General features: G+C 34.7%; 1 protein-coding gene across 1 annotated transcript in view; it reads right to left on the bottom strand.

The window, feature by feature from the left end:
- Window positions 1-1,117: 1,117 nt before the first annotated feature.
- The window catches only part of LOC131694048 (protein nervous wreck), a 29,376-nt gene continuing 12,761 nt past the window's right edge, over window positions 1,118-17,732 (bottom strand). The window contains exons 3-9 of the mRNA XM_058982403.1: window positions 11,146-12,229; window positions 10,956-11,088; window positions 10,341-10,897; window positions 9,974-10,214; window positions 9,786-9,905; window positions 9,680-9,702; window positions 1,118-6,414 (exon numbers count right to left, since the gene is read on the bottom strand). Of these exons, the coding sequence (XP_058838386.1) occupies window positions 5,773-6,414; window positions 9,680-9,702; window positions 9,786-9,905; window positions 9,974-10,214; window positions 10,341-10,897; window positions 10,956-11,088; window positions 11,146-12,229 (2,800 nt within the window). The 3' untranslated portion in view covers window positions 1,118-5,772. The remainder of the gene's footprint in view (window positions 6,415-9,679; window positions 9,703-9,785; window positions 9,906-9,973; window positions 10,215-10,340; window positions 10,898-10,955; window positions 11,089-11,145; window positions 12,230-17,732) is intronic.

The following is a 17,732-nucleotide window of genomic DNA, read 5'->3' as shown; positions in this document are numbered from 1 at the left end:
GAAAATGTCGATTTTAATAAATTCTGCAATGAATGTATAAAGGTGAAAATTTTTCCAAAATATGACCACAACTGCTTCGATTTGTAGTATTTGGTCACTAACATCCATTCAAAGTCTATTTGGCCACATTGGCCACCATCCTCGGTTCCGGAAGCCCCGGCGGAAGTATCTAAATTCAGAATAACAGTCACATCGGTTTCTCGGAGATGGCTAGACCGATTCGACTAAACTTGGCCTCAAATGAAAGGTATTGCGTCCCCGTAAATGGCTATTTAATTTCATCCCGATCCGACTTCCGGTTCCGGAGTTACAGGTTGTGGCGTGCGATCACATAGCAAATTGTGATTCAAACCGATACTCCGATGAAAGCAAAAAAGGTAAAAATTTCGCTAAAATGTCTCTCAAACAACTTAAATTTGCTGTTCTAGGTCACCGACGGCCAACCAAACTTTCGTTGACTACATTGACCACCATAGACGGTTCCGGAAGTGCCCGGGAAAAGCGGCCATCTTTCAAAATTTACGAACTCACATCAGTTTCCCTGAAATGGTTGGGCCGATTTTCACAAACTTAGTTCCAAATGATAGCTATAATATCCCCACAGATGTCTATAAAATTTCGTACGGATCGCTTATATGGGTCCGGAAATATAGACTAAATCGTCCGGTCACATATGAAATTCCCATATAAGCCAGAACTCAAATTTTTTTTTCAAAGGGGGGACCCCATGAAATTTCAGAAATCGAATTCGTATTTTTGATGCCAAACATCTTTAAAATGCATGAAACGTCGAGATTTTATGTTATCTCGAAAAAATTTTTTTTTGTAAAAATCGACCTTTTGGGACTTTGCCGATTTCGCACCTTTTTTCAGTTCAATATTACCGTGGCTGTTTTTTTTTCAAAATTTTAGAACTCGAACTCTTTTAATGAATATAAACAACGCACACATTCTCGTGATTCATGATTGAGAAAGGCACAATTGCACCGCTAGGTGGATTAAAATAGGTTTTGTCTTTAGACATCACTACATTGACAACGCGAGAAAAACTGAGGATGAATAGATCGTGTCCTCGGGGTCTTGAAGTTTCGGAAGTCGATTACAATAAAAAGGTCTGTTGTTGACTTATTTTGTATGTTCCGTTTACTTCAGTTTCTGTTTATGACAATTTTGCAGATGGTTCAGATACATAATCATTTAATAATAAGTTGATTCGTGGTAGAGTAACAGAGGTTTCATGGTTTAGTTCTTATCAACTTTATCTTGTACGTTATTTTAACACATTTTTATATCGCCTAATTGCAGCCTTTATAACCTTCCGATGCACATGTGAAATGTTTATTTTGTGTCTGTAAACACGTTTTTAACCTTTTCCAAATCTATCTGTCACGCACGATGAGGATGATGAGGAAACTTGTATATATTTTAATATCATTCCCTAAATAATTATTGCTACACAGAATACCAACGCATTACAAGTACTATAGACTCTGTGCTGTTTCAATAGTTACGTTTCAGCAATTTTGGGTGACGGGTTGTTTAAGCGCTTCAAGGTCGTATAGATATTAGACCTGCATAAATACTTTTCTGGAACCTTGTCCAATCGAATGCGCATTTGGTTAAGCACTAACCTCAGTTTTGTTACTTCTAGTTAGCTAATCAAACATATTTAAATTAAAATATATGGAAATTCGTTGGCAAAACCTATCGTTATCTATAATAGTGAGCAGCCAGTTAATCAACTGGAAGATTAGTAACATCATTTCCGATTGTCTTCGTAATTGTATGTATTCTCAATATTCAACTTTTTCTGAGCGTATTAACTTCAAGCGGTGACAAGTCAAGTTTTCAATGTGTGAAATAATATAAATCATCTTTAAATGACATAACGATCAGTAAGACACCAACTAGCGCTACGATCGATTAGCAGTTTTCCTACAATCGGTATACGTACCTTGCCGACAAACTTGGATATAATAGGGTTGTTCCAGTACACGGAAGTTACTCCCTGTTGCTCTGGAGCAAAAAATTCTTGCTCCTTTTCATTCCGATTTGCTACCAGAAGAAGAAGAAAGAGAGGAAAGATTTTCTTCCTGTTTGCTCTGGAGTATACTTCCAGTTTCTCCTGGTACTGGAACAAACCTAATGGTTATTTACGTATGCGAAATTGAATGCGATGGTGATTTTTAACGAATTTATATTCGGATATTTATATCGAGCCAAATCAATTTTCCTTCCATTCACTAGCTAGATTTCCTAGTTCCTCGTTCGCCCGAACATCTAGTCGAGGATCTTGTTATATATATAAGTCAGAAGATTATGATTATCCAACAACAAAATGATTTTTTGTCATAAAAGCTGCTACTTTGAGAATTTCAAAATAATTAGATTGGGAGCAAAGAAAACTAGGTTTGTTCTAGTACCAAGAGAAAGTGGAAGCACTCCGGAACAAACAGGGAGAAAATCGTTCTTGTACTCTTCTTCTTTTTTTCTTCTTCTGGTAGCAAACCGGAATAAAAAGGAGCGATTTTTTTTGCTCCTGTTTGCTCTGGAGCAACTTCCGTGTACTGGAAGAAACCTTTTATTTTGCGATACTAGCATTTTTTGCGTCGCCTGAGCTACTGGTGTGTAGCCATTTCATGCTCAATTTTTTTTCTAACGCGCAACTGTCCAATAAAATTCTTCTAGAATATCTACAATAGCCCAAATGCGTGGAAAAGACAGTCGTAGACAGTCTAATTGATAGGTTCTATCAGTTTTCTTTAATATTGTGAGATATTGATGATATATCAAAATCTCATTTTGCACCGCTAACTGAAAATTGACCTGGCAGCACTACTCCAGCGGATTCCTTTCAGACAACCTACAAATAGCTATCACTTCATACTCAGGTTTTTTTGTGCGGTATTTTTTACGAGGATTTTGAAATTTACGTGGTTTTCATTTACGCGGATTTTGAAATTTAGGCAGTTGTCATGCACGCGGATCTTGAAATTTACGCGGCTTTCATTTACGCGGTTTTTGAAATTTACGCGGATTTTTGGATTCACGCGGTATCCATTAAAGACGTTCCCATTAACGCGGATTCTTAAATTTATGCGGTCTTCATTTACGTGGATTTTCAAATTTACGCGGTTATCATTTACGCGAATTTTGAAATTTACGCGGTTTTTGAAATTTACGTTGTTTTCATTTACCAGGATTTTTGCATTTACGCGGTATCCATTAACGAGGTTCCCATTAACGTGGATTCTTAAATTTACGCGGTCTTCATTTACGTGGATTTTCAAATTTACGCGGTTTTGATTTACTCGGATTTTGAAATTCACGCGGTTTTCATTTACGCGGATTTTGAAATTTACGCGGTTTTTGAAATTTAGGCGGTGTTTATTTACGCGGATTTTTGAATTTACGCGGTATCAATTAACGAGTTTCCCATTAACGCGGATTCTTAAATTTACGCGATTTTTATTTACGTGGATTTTCAAATTTACGTAGTTTTCATTTACTCGGATTTTGAAATTTACGCGGTTTTCATTTACGCGGATTTTAAAATTTACGTGGTTTTCATTTACGCGGATTCTTAAATATACGCGGTCTTCATTTACTTGGATTTTCAAATTTACGTGGTTTTCATTTACTCGGATTTTGAAATTTACGCCGTCTTCATTTACGCGGATTTTGAAATTTACGCGGTTTTTGAAATTTAGGCGGTGTTTATTTACGCGGATTTTTGAATTTACGCGGTATCAATTAACGAGTTTCCCATTAACGCGGATTCTTAAATTTACGCGATTTTTATTTACGTGGATTTTCAAATTTACGTAGTTTTCATTTACTCGGATTTTGAAATTTACGCGGTTTTCATTTACGCGGATTTTAAAATTTACGTGGTTTTCATTTACGCGGATTCTTAAATATACGCGGTCTTCATTTACTTGGATTTTCAAATTTACGTGGTTTTCATTTACTCGGATTTTGAAATTTACGCCGTCTTCATTTACGCGGATTTTGAAATTCACGCGATTTTCATTTACGCCTTCTATATCCCCAGCGTAAAAAAACCTGAGTGTACTTCTACAGATAATTATAACTGTAAGCGGTCAAATGAAAGAAAATAGTCCTAGTTACCAGTCTTACTCATTTTTGTGAACAAATCTTGCCTAAAACAAAAGTTAAAGCTGTTTAAAAACGTTATAAACAACATGGACATGAAAGGATTAAATTGAGGAATGATAATAAGAGCAGTGTTTCAAATATTTAACTCAGGCATTTCACTCCTCGAAGGCTCGTTTTCAAAGCGTGATGTTAAATAAACACTGAAGAGTAAAGTGTCTGTAGTGAAGATCAATCATAATAGAATGCACTCCATTGCAGCAAGTATTGAAAATTTAGCAGGAGAAACGAAATAACCTACAATGTTACAAGAGGTTTGTGGACCCAATTGCTATTCGATTGGATGGAGCTCCGAATAAAAGTAAATCTAGTATTTGTACTTGTCTAATAGATATTTATAGCTTCAAGCAATAACTGAAACTTCTAGTGTTTTAACTTTCATCGATAAATTGCTAACTTTATTATTTCAAAACATGTTTCAACATCTGTTATGTATGGGTTTATAAATGATTCCATGTAGGAGGATGCAAACTACCGTAACTGAACGTTTAGTTGGATACTACGTACTAACGCGATGAGACTACATTTGAACTAATACGATGTACGCAATAGAATTGATTTCGTGGTTATTTGGATAGTAAATAGAAAGCTTTTTCGATAATAGTTTATGTCTCTATTCGATTAATGTTAGTATATGTTTAACTATGCTTCAGATCGCGCTGTACATGATAAGCTGAGAATGCGCATTTCTCATATAGATGTTAGGTTTTACTATAGACTAGTTTGTTATAGGCATTAGTTGGGTTTTTGTTCAACAGTTTAGAATGGTCTATCTTATAATTGTTAGCAAAACATTGTATTTCGATCATATTTTATGGTTTGAATTGATTTAGTTGTTGACACTATCGAAACTGGTCTATTTTCAACGATTCCCGTCTGATTGGTGGCAATGGTGGTTGTTATGGAAAATAAGTAGGATTTTAAGTTATCATTAAAAGAATTTCTTGCAGTTTATGTCTTATTTTACATTTTACAGCATTAGATACATTGAATGTAGCCAATATAGGCTGTAAATTGGACTGATTTAAAACATTGAACTTGTAAATTTCTAAAATATTGGATTGATTTATCACATTGTATGTAGCGTGCACCGGTTTGGAAATTGTCCGTCAGAAGAAAGACGCGACTTGCACTTGACATGCGCGGAAAAAATTGTATTAAAAGGCCTACAATTTACGCATTTAACACTACTGGTCCTGTAATAATGGCTGAACAGCTTCACTGTAATGACATGTTCTTGTTCACATCGAATTTAGTTGAATTTGAATAATGGACCACGTCAATAGTGATTGTACCACGGAATGTCGTGTGCGTAAGGATAACAGGTTGAGAACGAATATATGGCAGATATTATATTAACTAACTACCGACGAGCATAAATCGATTTTTTTAATCACCATGTATACAGTCAAGTACATATCAATCAGAAACGTATTGAAATACGGTCATCTGTGCTGTTGGGGTTTCTTAGCAGTCATGAATTGAGTTTATACACCTAGTTCAATTAATATTGATTCTCTTTTCAAATAGCCGGATTGTTTTATTTCTGGTCAGGCTTACTTTGGGAATAATCGACTAATATTAATAGCCAAGTCATTATGCATTAGACTCTTTGAGGTTCTGCAAGCGCGCGAGCTGATGTGGTTCCAGTTCCTCCGGTATGCTTGCTCGACCGCCAACCACCTGTTTCGGTATTTCTGTTTGATTGTTGCCGAACGCATCCTCGAAATTGACAGCAAAATTGGCTTCAAAGTTGGCCTCGAAAGTGGCTTCGAATGGAGCTGCAGGTTCTTCAATTGGAGGGGGTAAGTTCTCCTCTTCAGGATCCTCTTCTATTGAGTCCTGTACTGATGGCGGGGGCGATTTTGACTTCTCCTTTGGCGGTGTTGCGGGTTTTGCCGGTTTTGGCGGTGACGGTGGCTTAGCAGGCTTTGGCGGTGTTGGTGGTTTTGTTGGTGGCGCCTGCTGTTTCTGTGGTTGCTCTTTCGGTGGAGATTCTACTTTGGATTTCTCCTTTGCACTAACTTCTTGCGTTTCCTGTTCCTGCTTTTCGATTATCTCCGTCGTTTGATCCTCCTGGTCCGCTTCTTGCTCTTCAGATGGCGGAAGGAATTTCTTTTCAGGTTCATCGTGCATAGGAGTGGCAGCCGTTACGATAATGTGAGCAAAGTTTAGCTGATTTGAATCTTCACTAGCACCAGCTGCTGTTGCATCTGCTCTTGATTCCATCTCCTCTGCCTGGGATAGAAATAAGAAAGAAAATGGTCAGATCCAATTTTTACAGTATTTCGACAATAACCCTTATTTTTCGATAGACAAATGGTTCTCGTTTCATATAGGTATATTTAATAATTCTACACATTAGGGGAGACTGAGGAGACTTGATCCCATTATTGTAACTCAAAGGCGGATCAGAATACATTAATCGAATATACTAGAAAGTTGCGTAGTTTTATCTAAACATAGATTTCATTAACACAAAAAAAGAAATTTGACATGTGTAACCGAATTTTTACCGATTTAAAGAAAAAAATCTCAGAAAAATTGAAGAAGATTTATTTTCTAAATTTTCATACATACTATACTTTTGCATACAGAATTACAAGAGAACGTCAGTTATATGAAAACGTATGATTGAGCTGATTTTTTTGTTCAACTATATTTGTACTAAAGTTTGCTGAAATAGATGCTATGGGTTCACTTGATCCCTTCAAATTTGTAGAGATTTGATCCCCTTCGCCGTGCTTCATACACACCACTGAAAATAACCAAATTCACACCAGAACAATTAAAGTCATTGTTGGCATAAAAAACAAAAAAAAAAAAACACTTTATCGTACAGAAACTTAACTGTAATTGTTTACTACAGTATACAGTGACACAATCTCATATTCGTACACCTCTAGTGTATATGTTTAATATTGTTTCATAAATGTTTGCGCTATTTAATATAGGTATTGTTTTGTAAATGTGGTAGTAGAATCATCATCTGTCATTTTCTTATGATTTGTATTCTAAAGTGTGCAAGTTTCCGTACACTACACATAAAAAATCATTACTTGAAGTGAAAATGGTACAATTTCACATTCGTACACTTTTGAAAAGTCAATTAATTGGTCAATTTTAAGACCTGTTATTTCTTTTTTTTTATTTTACTTAGAAAAATAGATTTTATGACTACTGAAAAGTGTTCATTGACACAGTTTCCTCTACACTAGTTTAAGCAATTCCCTAAAATTAACATAATGGTTAAAAAAGTAAACTAGCTGCCATTATGGGACGACAACTAATTATTACTCACCAAAATGAAGGTAAATTACTTCATGAAATGTTTGAAATTGTTCAAAGGTTGCGTTCAACTTTTTAAAATGTCATTAAAAGCTTTGATGTGGCGAAACGTAGAGCAGATATTGCGAAAAACTTGAACTATAAACAATTTACGATGACGGATAAACGATCTTAATTAGAAAAAATTGGGAAAATCGAGTAATTAATGTTATACACATGATAAATAAATTGAATCATAGCATTTAAGTATAACTCTGCTCTGGCACAGCTCGTAATGTATGGAGAACGGACAATTAATATTGTTCTGAGCAAGAAGCTGCTCATCAATGAGAAGAACAAAGAATTGATTTTTTATTTACTAAACAACATTGAAACATTTTATCGGAATATTGGAAAGATTGTAAACTTTGTCTACGAGTCCAAATTCAACATCTTTGACTGTTGTTTCGAATGGAGAAAATCGAAATCAGACCTGTACGTAAAAGCCTTATAACAGCAGCCAAGCGCAGAGACAGTGGACTTTTTGTATGGAGTTTTATATGTCCACTAGAAGTGCTAGAAATGGGGTATTCATTGATGGAATTATGGATCAGAATGTGTATTTTAAGATGAATATCTCAAAATAAATTTTAAAACAAAGCTTCCATAAAATGGTACTTTTACTAAGAAAAGGTTGATATTGGAAATTCGATCAGGAGAGAACCTAAAGCATAAAGCGTGCAAAAAAAAACGTTTAGAGTAAATTTATAATTGTTTGAATGTTATGGATTCTCCACTGCGGACCCCGTTTATTAACTGATTAGAAAAATAAATGGGAGTATTTCGATAAAAAGTGCGAAACTATCCGGATTGGAATGAGAATGATTTTAGAAACCACTACTTAGAGGAATAAGATAAAATTTAAGTTAAATACATACAAAAACTAATGTTTAGCATTCCAATACGATTGAAAACTGTAATTACTAACAAAAGCTAGCACATTGAATATTTATTATAGAAATTTCAATTGATTTTTGAAAAAAATATGTGTACTGTGCGAATATGAGATTGCGTGTATATTTGACTATTGTGTGAATTTGAGATTGCGTGTATATTATGATTATTTTTGAAAAAATGAGCATTTATAGTACAAAGATAATTATTGTATCTTCCCTATGCTGTCTAGTAAACTATTTCTACATATATAAAATGTCTCGTAAACTTAATTTTTACTTGTAAAATGCATATAAGCATTCCGCATAGCGGAATCTCTTATTAAGAGCCAATATAATAACAAAATTGTCTTGAGAATGGTGAAAATCTTGAGTGAGCGCAGCAAAAACTAATCGAGTACCCCAATTATCGCAATACCATTTGAGCCAATGCGTTGAGCAAGGATGGCAGATGCTGCTCTAACCAAAGGCCTCAGATGGGTAGGATGATAATGGAAACAGGGCAAAAATAGGCTTATTACCCTACATGCTCTCTTAAACACGTTTTCAAAAAATAATCAAGTGTCCCCAAATTGGGGATCGAGTCTCCACTATTCAAAGAATTTTCCATTTTTGTTGTTGTTTTCCAGAAATGCCCAGTATAATATTTCCATGTAATTTTTTATGATTATCAGTCAACCCTAGAAACAATATAAAACTACAAAAATACATAGTTTTTTTATAATTCCACTGAGGTAGATTGAAAAATAAAAAAGGGGGTCAAGTCTCCTCAGTCTCCCCTACAGTTAAGCATTGTCAGCATTGAGCACAGAAAAAATCAATAATATGTATTATTTTACTGCCTGAAAGTTTGAAAACGATGGTGAATTTAGACGAACGTTTTTTGTGATATCATTTGATTCCGTGCACCCTCTAATGCGCACGTTTGTAATTCTCTATATACGAGGATTTCATTTGCACAAACGCAGTGATTTTAAGCGATTGTTTTGTAAACTTATGAAAAGGCGACAAATCTCTAGTAATAAACTCCAACTTTATGCTTATTTTACTACCCACTCGGACAGAACGCTATGTTTGCATAGGATTTTTTTTTTTAAATGACCGCGTAAAAAAAATTTTATCGCCGAAAATCCACTTGAAAAGTACAAAATCACTGTAGCACCGTGTTATGTTTCTCGAAATTTATCAATGTTGGTGCGTTTTCGTTTGTTATGGCAGTTCAAGTAAAAAGTGGCGTACCACATTCGAGTATTTAACATGAAAAATAATCATTTATACATTACCTCTGGATCCTCACATATAACCACTAAGCAGCGCAATGGGAAATGGAATAGTTAAGTGTGTCATACACAAGCAGTGTGTTTGATAAATATGTTATTTTTGCCTTACCTGGTGGTGGCTGAGATGGCGGTGGGGCCGAAAACTGTGATCCATATTTATCGTGTTGATCGTTGTTCAACTCAAATTCGAACCGATCAACTTCGGGCACCGAATTATTTTTATCTAGATCTGAAACGAAATGCAGTTGGTGCATGCTCATTATATGTCAACCCATACTAATCTGATATTAAACATACTTGGACTCTCACCCTCCGGAGGCGTTGCTTCGTGAAGAACCATCGGAGGTGGTGCAGGTGCCGCAAATGATGGCGGAGCAGATGGTGGCGGAGATTCGTCCTCAGCGTCAGTCAACGGCTCGCCGATTTCATCGCACTCTTCTACGACCAATGAGGGAAAGTTGCCGATTTTTCCGTTCAGCTCACCTTCCCACCATCCGTCATCTACACCGTGAGGGCTCTTCGTGATTAGTTTGAAAATCTGTGAGATTAAAATATTGCAATGTGATGATATAGATAAAAACTACTTTCTATATAGAACGTTATATATAGCGTTCGCATGCAAAATAACAGCTTGTCAGGGTGCCTAATGTGTCCATTAACATACCTGTCCTTCTTCGAAGGTCAGCTCATCCTCAGCTGTTGCGTCATAATCGTACAATGCAATGCAATACATTTGATGTACTTTTCTTGGAGCCGAGATCACTGATATTTGATCCGGTGACTGGCCGGAATCTTGCATTTGATCTTGATCCTCATTGTCCACGGTGTAGTCGACAGAAGAGAATGATATCTGTGTTGAAAGTTGCGCTGGAGTGTGAGTATCTACAGGTGTATCCCGTTCCACATCTAAATAGTTGTGTGGAACAAAACCTTCCTCCCCGCGATAGTTACGAGCTCGAAGCCACCCATCACCATCTCCTTCACCAACTACCTCTAACTGTTCACTCTCAACAATTGTCAATTCATCAGGATTTTGCGCTGTGTAAGAATATAGTGCCGTGCACTTGAATGTTTGTCCCGCCGGTTGCTGTATTGTAGCGCCTGCAGAAGAAGCAGCGGCAGCAGCTGCTGCTTCTTCCGCTCCCCAGTCTACCTGAATAGGATCGTCCCAACCGTGAGAAATTTGTTCAATCTTTTGGCGCTCCTGTTCTACTTCGAAATCTGCAAATAAATAATAGCTTGATTATGTCTGCTGCAACACGTGGATAAGTTTACTTACCATCATCCTCATCGCTTTCCACGAATTCATCTGTTGGTGGCTCGGGTTGCTTCGATGCCGGCGACGACTCGGATAACGGCTGATCCTGCTCAGCATTATCACTGTCATAAAATGAATCAGAACTTGGATTCTCCTGAAACACGATAAAGTAATATTATTTCATTCGAATGATTGGCAAATTAATACAAACCCCTTGCCCTGAAGCATCGGTTCGCATAGATAACGAGCTTGCCGAGCGTGGCATTTCTTGAACACTGAGTGTTTCAGCTTCTTGTAACCAATCGTCAACGTTGATTCCTCCGCATCTAAGACACTCCAATCGAGCCTCAGCCTTGCACTTGGCCGTTTCTGCTTTTCGAATATTTTCGCGAAAATCTTCGATTTTCGTTTCCAGGTCGGGTCCATTTTGATCATTAGGATCATTACGATGGCCTGCTTCACGCAATGCTGTACACACAGCTAATTTGCGCGCATTTTCCCTAATCACGTTGTTCTCGCGTGCTACACGCCCAGCCCAACGTTTACCTTCCCTAGTCAATGTTTCTGCGGCTGATTCGTGATCTGCCGTAATCTTTCTGACTGGATCATTGTCGCATGCTTCAAACTCGTATTGAATATGTTGTTTCAGTACTGGATAATACAGGTAGCAGCACTGCAGGTTGTACTCACGCGTCAACTGTTGCGCTTGGTCACGGATTTTCCCAAATGAGTTCTGCGTTGCTGAACACGTTAACAGTTCAGTGCGACCGATCAGAGCTAAATAATCGGCAACTCGTTCGTAAACGTAGTTTTCCATCGTCGCCATCGTCGTTTGTAAATCAATTGTGAAATAGTGATTTTGATGTGCATTAGCCGACGCCAGACTTAAAATGTAATCATTTCGGGCACCCGTCGATTTTTCCTCGAGTTGCTCTTTGCGCGATGTCACTCGTGCGCTGTTTTTCTGCAACGACGTTATCGACTGGAAAAATGATCCTTTTTTCTTCTTCAATTTTTCTTCAATGTCCCTTGCTTTGTCGCGTACATCATGGGCGCAATGTTCTTCGTCAAAGTAACACTTTTTCGTTTTATCTATGTCCTGCACGGAGAGCTGGAGTTCTTTCTGAACCTGTCCGAGATGTTCGATGCATTTTTTGCTACTTCCTAACTTACCACTCCGGAGTAATTTTGCTTCATCTGCGATTTGTTGCTGAAAAACCTCGACAGCGGCCAGACGTGCACGGGCAAGCTTTTCGTTCTCCTCCAACACTGTCTGCCAAACGCTCCACATGTTCCTGTTAAGATATTTTAATTATTTTAATTATTTTTTACAGCAATACCACGTTGCGTTGCGTTGCGTTGTGACGAAGATTTTGGCGGATTGCACACTGACTTCATCATGTTTGACTGCTGATTATCTAATAAGAGTTGCTTAGGAAGTGGTAAGTAGGAATTCATACCAATCCGACCCATATTAAAACCTCAACAGCATGATAGCCATCATTGCCGGCCGCCCCCATCTCCATCGTTCACGGGGAAGGATAAAGGATAAGGTAGACAGGAAGTGTTGATGCTCCACCTACTTAACGGAAGGACGACGATTCATCAGATTAATTATTTTTTACAGCAATACCACTCTGAAAAACTTCATACAATTTACTTTACAATAATTTCAATGTAAAATCGAGTGCTAAATTTGAAAATGAAACCAAAAAACCTGTTTTAATCCACCTAGTGGTGAGATTGTGCCATTGCCTATCTCCAAACTATGATTCATTAGCTGCTTATGTTCAATATAATTGTGGAAATGTCGATTACATTCTTATTGGACTTAGCACGTATCCCATGACTACTAAGAAAGTCGACACTGACTCACTTTAAACAAAAAAGTATAATATTTTATTGGCTTAATCATTGTGAGTTCAATGTTATCTTCAAGTGATCATATTTTGAAAAGCTGGGAGAATGGGGAAGGGGGGAGGGGGGTAGAAGAGTGAGAGTGGAGGATGCGTTAGAAATCCTTTATCTTATTTCGTCGCTGTTGTGCTATCTTATGACAAGCGCCGTTTAGCACATTTCGAGAAAAACGATTTTTAAAGTTTGAGATTGAATATCTTGAAACTGAAAAATGGTAAGAACAATTCAAAGAAGACAATTAATGCTTCTATCTATTCTGTATTAAACTCTCAAATATCACGAAGTTCGGTTGACTATGTTGCGAGTTTTCACTGTAAATGTAAACAAAAGTCGCACTCACACGTGTCGTAGGCGTGTATTATGGCGTGTCATAATTGTGCATGGAAAATTTTTCATAGAAAAAAAGCAGCAATTAGAAACTTTTATTAATATCTTCGGTCTAGAAACAATCGATGAGATGCATTTTGAAGGAAATTGAGCAAGCAATTTAGAAAAAATAGTAATCTTTAATTACAGTGTTTCCAAACATGAAATATTGCCAATTTAAAAGTAAAACTGCATATTTCTCGCAATACATGTATTTTTATTTTGAAAATTATTATGCCATTGTGTTCCTCAGACATTTTTACTTTTATTCGCTCAAATTTTGAAAACTTTTTCCGAGGCCCGGAGGGCCGAGTCTCATATACCAATCGACTCAGCTCGACAAATTGAGACCATGTCTGTATGTGTGTGTATGTGTGTATGTATGTATGTACAAAATGTCATGTAATTATCTCAGCAACCACTAAACCGATCTTAACAAAATTAGTTTCAAAAGAAAGGGTTAACGCTCCCATTTGACACTATTATTTTTGTTTTTCGATATGTTGTTTACTTTCTGAGATATGGGTAATTTTGCCAAAGCGAAGCCGGTTTGAGGCGAATAACTTTCGAACAAGGCAATAACATCGCGTGAACTAAACAGAAACAGAAAGCTTATGAAAATACCTTTCCAACAAGCTATAGATTGTTAAAATCCGTTCTCAAGCGGCGGAGATATTAAACATTTTGTGTTTTCATTCCTCGCTTTCACTAACTAAAAATGAGATTGTTTCATACAGAGTATTGCGTTACTGGTGTTTTAGGGGCAAAACTAAACCGATTTTGAATCTCGGGGTATGAAAACACATCTACGTGATTCAAGGAATTCGATGTTGAGAACATTTTGTGAATTACCTTTATAATAAATTAACTATTTCTCAAAAATCAATATATAAGTTCACTTCAAAGACAAAATAATGTGTTGATAAAGAAACAGTGAGTTGTAGTATTTATCCCTTGGATTAGGCATTGCGTTCAATCATGAGGTAAATGTTGGATGGCATATCAATACACATTTGATCAACAAGTAATTCACCTAGTAGTGAGATAAAAGATTTCTCATATAATTATACTCGTGGCGTCACCGAAAGCAACTGTATGTTTGAAGCCTAAAAATCTAGCGAAAATTTAGCTCTTTTGCAAGCTTTAGGTTATACTGGTTATGGCGCAAAAATTACTTCTTACATTATTTATGATGATGAAAGAAATCAATATATCATAATAATATACCTATAAAAATAATGTCACTGCATTAACCATCCTTTGCCATTTCTCACACGCCTCCCCCATCTCTCTCTCTCTCTCTCTCTCTCTCTCTCTCTCTCTCTCTCTCTTCTATTGTATCTATCTAGCTATTTCTGTATCCATTTCTAAGTTGTGTGATAAGATCTTCTGCCAATCTGAAATATTTATGAATTGTAATTGCGAAACTATTTTTTGTCTGCTGCTACATCAACTCAACTTTAATTCAATTGTATTCAAAGCCTGTATCCACACTATAATTAAGGAAATTCATGGCTATATTAGAAAAATATTTGGCTTAACTGGGTAATATGAAAGCTTGACGATAAAAATTTTCAGAAGAGACATTCCACGTGCGATATTTAAACTATTCGTATCTCTATTGAATTTTGAATGAAATGTATACTCAAAGACTGAAAGCTGAAGCCAGCAGGATTGGATTTGCCATCAACGTTTCGAAGACAAAATACAAGAGAGGAAGAGGTTCTAGAGACGACGATGTGAACCTCCCACTCGAACACCAGATAATCTTAAAACGACGCCGTCAAGTGAAGAAGCATGAAAACAAAAAGAATAAAACCAAAAAAAGATGGAAGCCCTAGAAAGTCCATTGCATATTTATTAGCCTTTTCTCAGAAGATGGGATTTTCAAAAACATTTCAAAACTTTCTGATGCAATGGTTCTCAAATTCGTAGAATCCGGTTTATTCATTTTCTTAATTCAAAAATGTTTTTAGCTTCAAATATATGTCTGACCATTTCATTTTAATTAATTATTTCATTCCGCATCTTTTTATTCGTTTTGTTAATCTGCGTTTATTTTACTTATTTCATTCGTTTCATTCTTTGGATTCACTCTGATCACTTTATTCTTTTTGTGCATTTTACTCATATCATTCATTTAACATATTTTATTCATTGTTTTCATTGTATGCATTTTACTCATTTTTTCCAGTTTATTCATTTTGTTCAGTTTTTTCATTTTAATATTCTGACTCTTTTTCAGTTTCAATCATTTCATCCAAATAATTTATTTGATTCAATTTATTTCTTTATATTAATTTATAACCTTTTACCATTGTTCAATTTTTCATTTTAATCAAAGCATTTAATTCTGCCCATTTTCTTCTTTTTATTAATTTTATCACTTCAGCTAATTTTGTTTATTTGATTCGTTTGATTTATTTATGCATTTCCTTTATTTATTACTTTGTTCATTTTGTTCATCCATTCTTTTTATTCATTTGATCCATTTCATTAATTTGATTCATTGTATTCACTGGATGAATTAAGTAAATTTGATTCATTTAATTCATTTGATTCATGTGATTCATTTGATTCATATGATTCATTTGATTCATTTGATTTATTTGATTCATTTGATTCATTTGATTCATTTGATTCATTTGATTCATTTGATTCATTTGATTCATTTGATTCATTTGATTCAATTGATTCATTTGATTCATTTGATTCATTTGATTCATTTGATTCATTTGATTCATTTGATTCATTTGATTCATTTGATTCGTGTGATTCATTAGATTCATTTGATTCATATGATTCATTTGATTCATTTGATTCATTTGATTCATTTAATTCATTTGATTCATTCGAATCATTTGATTCATTTGATTCATTTGATTCATTTGAATCATTTGAATCATTTGATTCATTTGATTCATTTGATTCATTTGATTCATTTGATTCATTTGATTCATTTGATTCATTTGATTCATTTGATTCATTTGATTCATTTGATTCATTTGATTCATTTGATTCATTTGATTCATTTGATTCATTTGATTCATTTGATTCATTTGATTCATTTGATTCATTTGATTCATTTGATTCATTTGATTCATTTGATTCATTTGGTTCATTTGATTCATTTGATTCATTTGATCCATTTGATCCATTTGATCCATTTGATTCATTTGAATCATTTGATTCATTTGATTCAATTGATTCAATTGATTCATTTGATTCATTTGATTCATTTGATTCATTTGATTCATTTGATTCATTTGATTCATTTGATTCATTTGATTCATTTGATTCATTTGAATCACTTGATTCAGTTGATTCAGTTGATTCAGTTGATTCAGTTGATTCAGTTGATTCAGTTGATTCAGTTGATTCATTTGATTCATTTGATTCATTTGATTCATTTGATTCATTTGATTCATTTGATTCATTTAATTCATTTGATTCATTTGATTCATTTGATTCATTTGATTCATTTGATTCATTTGATTCATTTGATTCATTTGATTCATTTGATTCATTTGATTCATTTGATTCATTTGATTCATTTGATTCATTTGATTCATTTGATTCATTTGATTCATGTGATTCATTTGATTCATTTGATTCATTTGATTCATTTGATTCATTTGATTCATTTGATTCATTTGATTCATTTGATTCATTTGATTCATTTGATACATTTGACTCATTTGATTCATTTGATTCGTGTGATTCAGTTGATTCATTTGATTCATTTGATTCATTTAATTCATTTGATTCATTTGATTCATTTGATTCATCTGATTCATTTGATTCATATAATTCATTTGAATCATTTGAATTATTTGATTCATTTGAATCATTTGATTCATTTGATTCATTTGATTGATTTATTTCATTTGATTCATTTTATTTATTTTATTCATTTGAATCATTTGATTCAATTGATTCAATTGATTTATTTGATTCGTGTGATTCATTTGATTCATTTGATTTATATGATTCATTTGATTCGTGTGATTCATTTGATTGATTTGATTGATTTGAATCATTTGATTCATTTAATTCATTTGAATTGTTTGATTCATTTGATTCATTTGAATCATTTGATTCATTTGATTGATTTGAATCATTTGATTCATTTGATTTAGTTGATTCATTTGATTCATTTGATTCATTTAATTCATTTAATTCATTTGAATCATTTGATTCATTTGATTCATTTGATTCGTGTGATTCATTTGATTGATTTGATTCAGTTGATTCTTTGATTCATTTGATTAATTTGAATCATTTGATTCATTTGAATCATTTGATTTATTTGAATCATTTGATTCATTTAATTCATTTGGTTCATTTGATTCATTTGATTAATTTGATTCATTTGATTCATTTGAATTATTTGAATTATTTGAATCATTTGATTCATTTGATTCAATTAGGTTTTACACCAACCGACAAAATGAGCCGGATGAACTTCGCTTGACAATTCTCGGTGGTTTGTTTACATGGGAGTTACGTGAGCTC

This window comes from Topomyia yanbarensis, chromosome 3 (genome assembly GCF_030247195.1).
Source record: "Topomyia yanbarensis strain Yona2022 chromosome 3, ASM3024719v1, whole genome shotgun sequence".
Taxonomy (NCBI): Eukaryota; Metazoa; Arthropoda; class Insecta; order Diptera; family Culicidae; genus Topomyia; species Topomyia yanbarensis.
The sequence above is the reverse complement of the archived record's forward strand: the minus strand, read 5'-3'. Positions and strand labels throughout refer to the sequence as shown.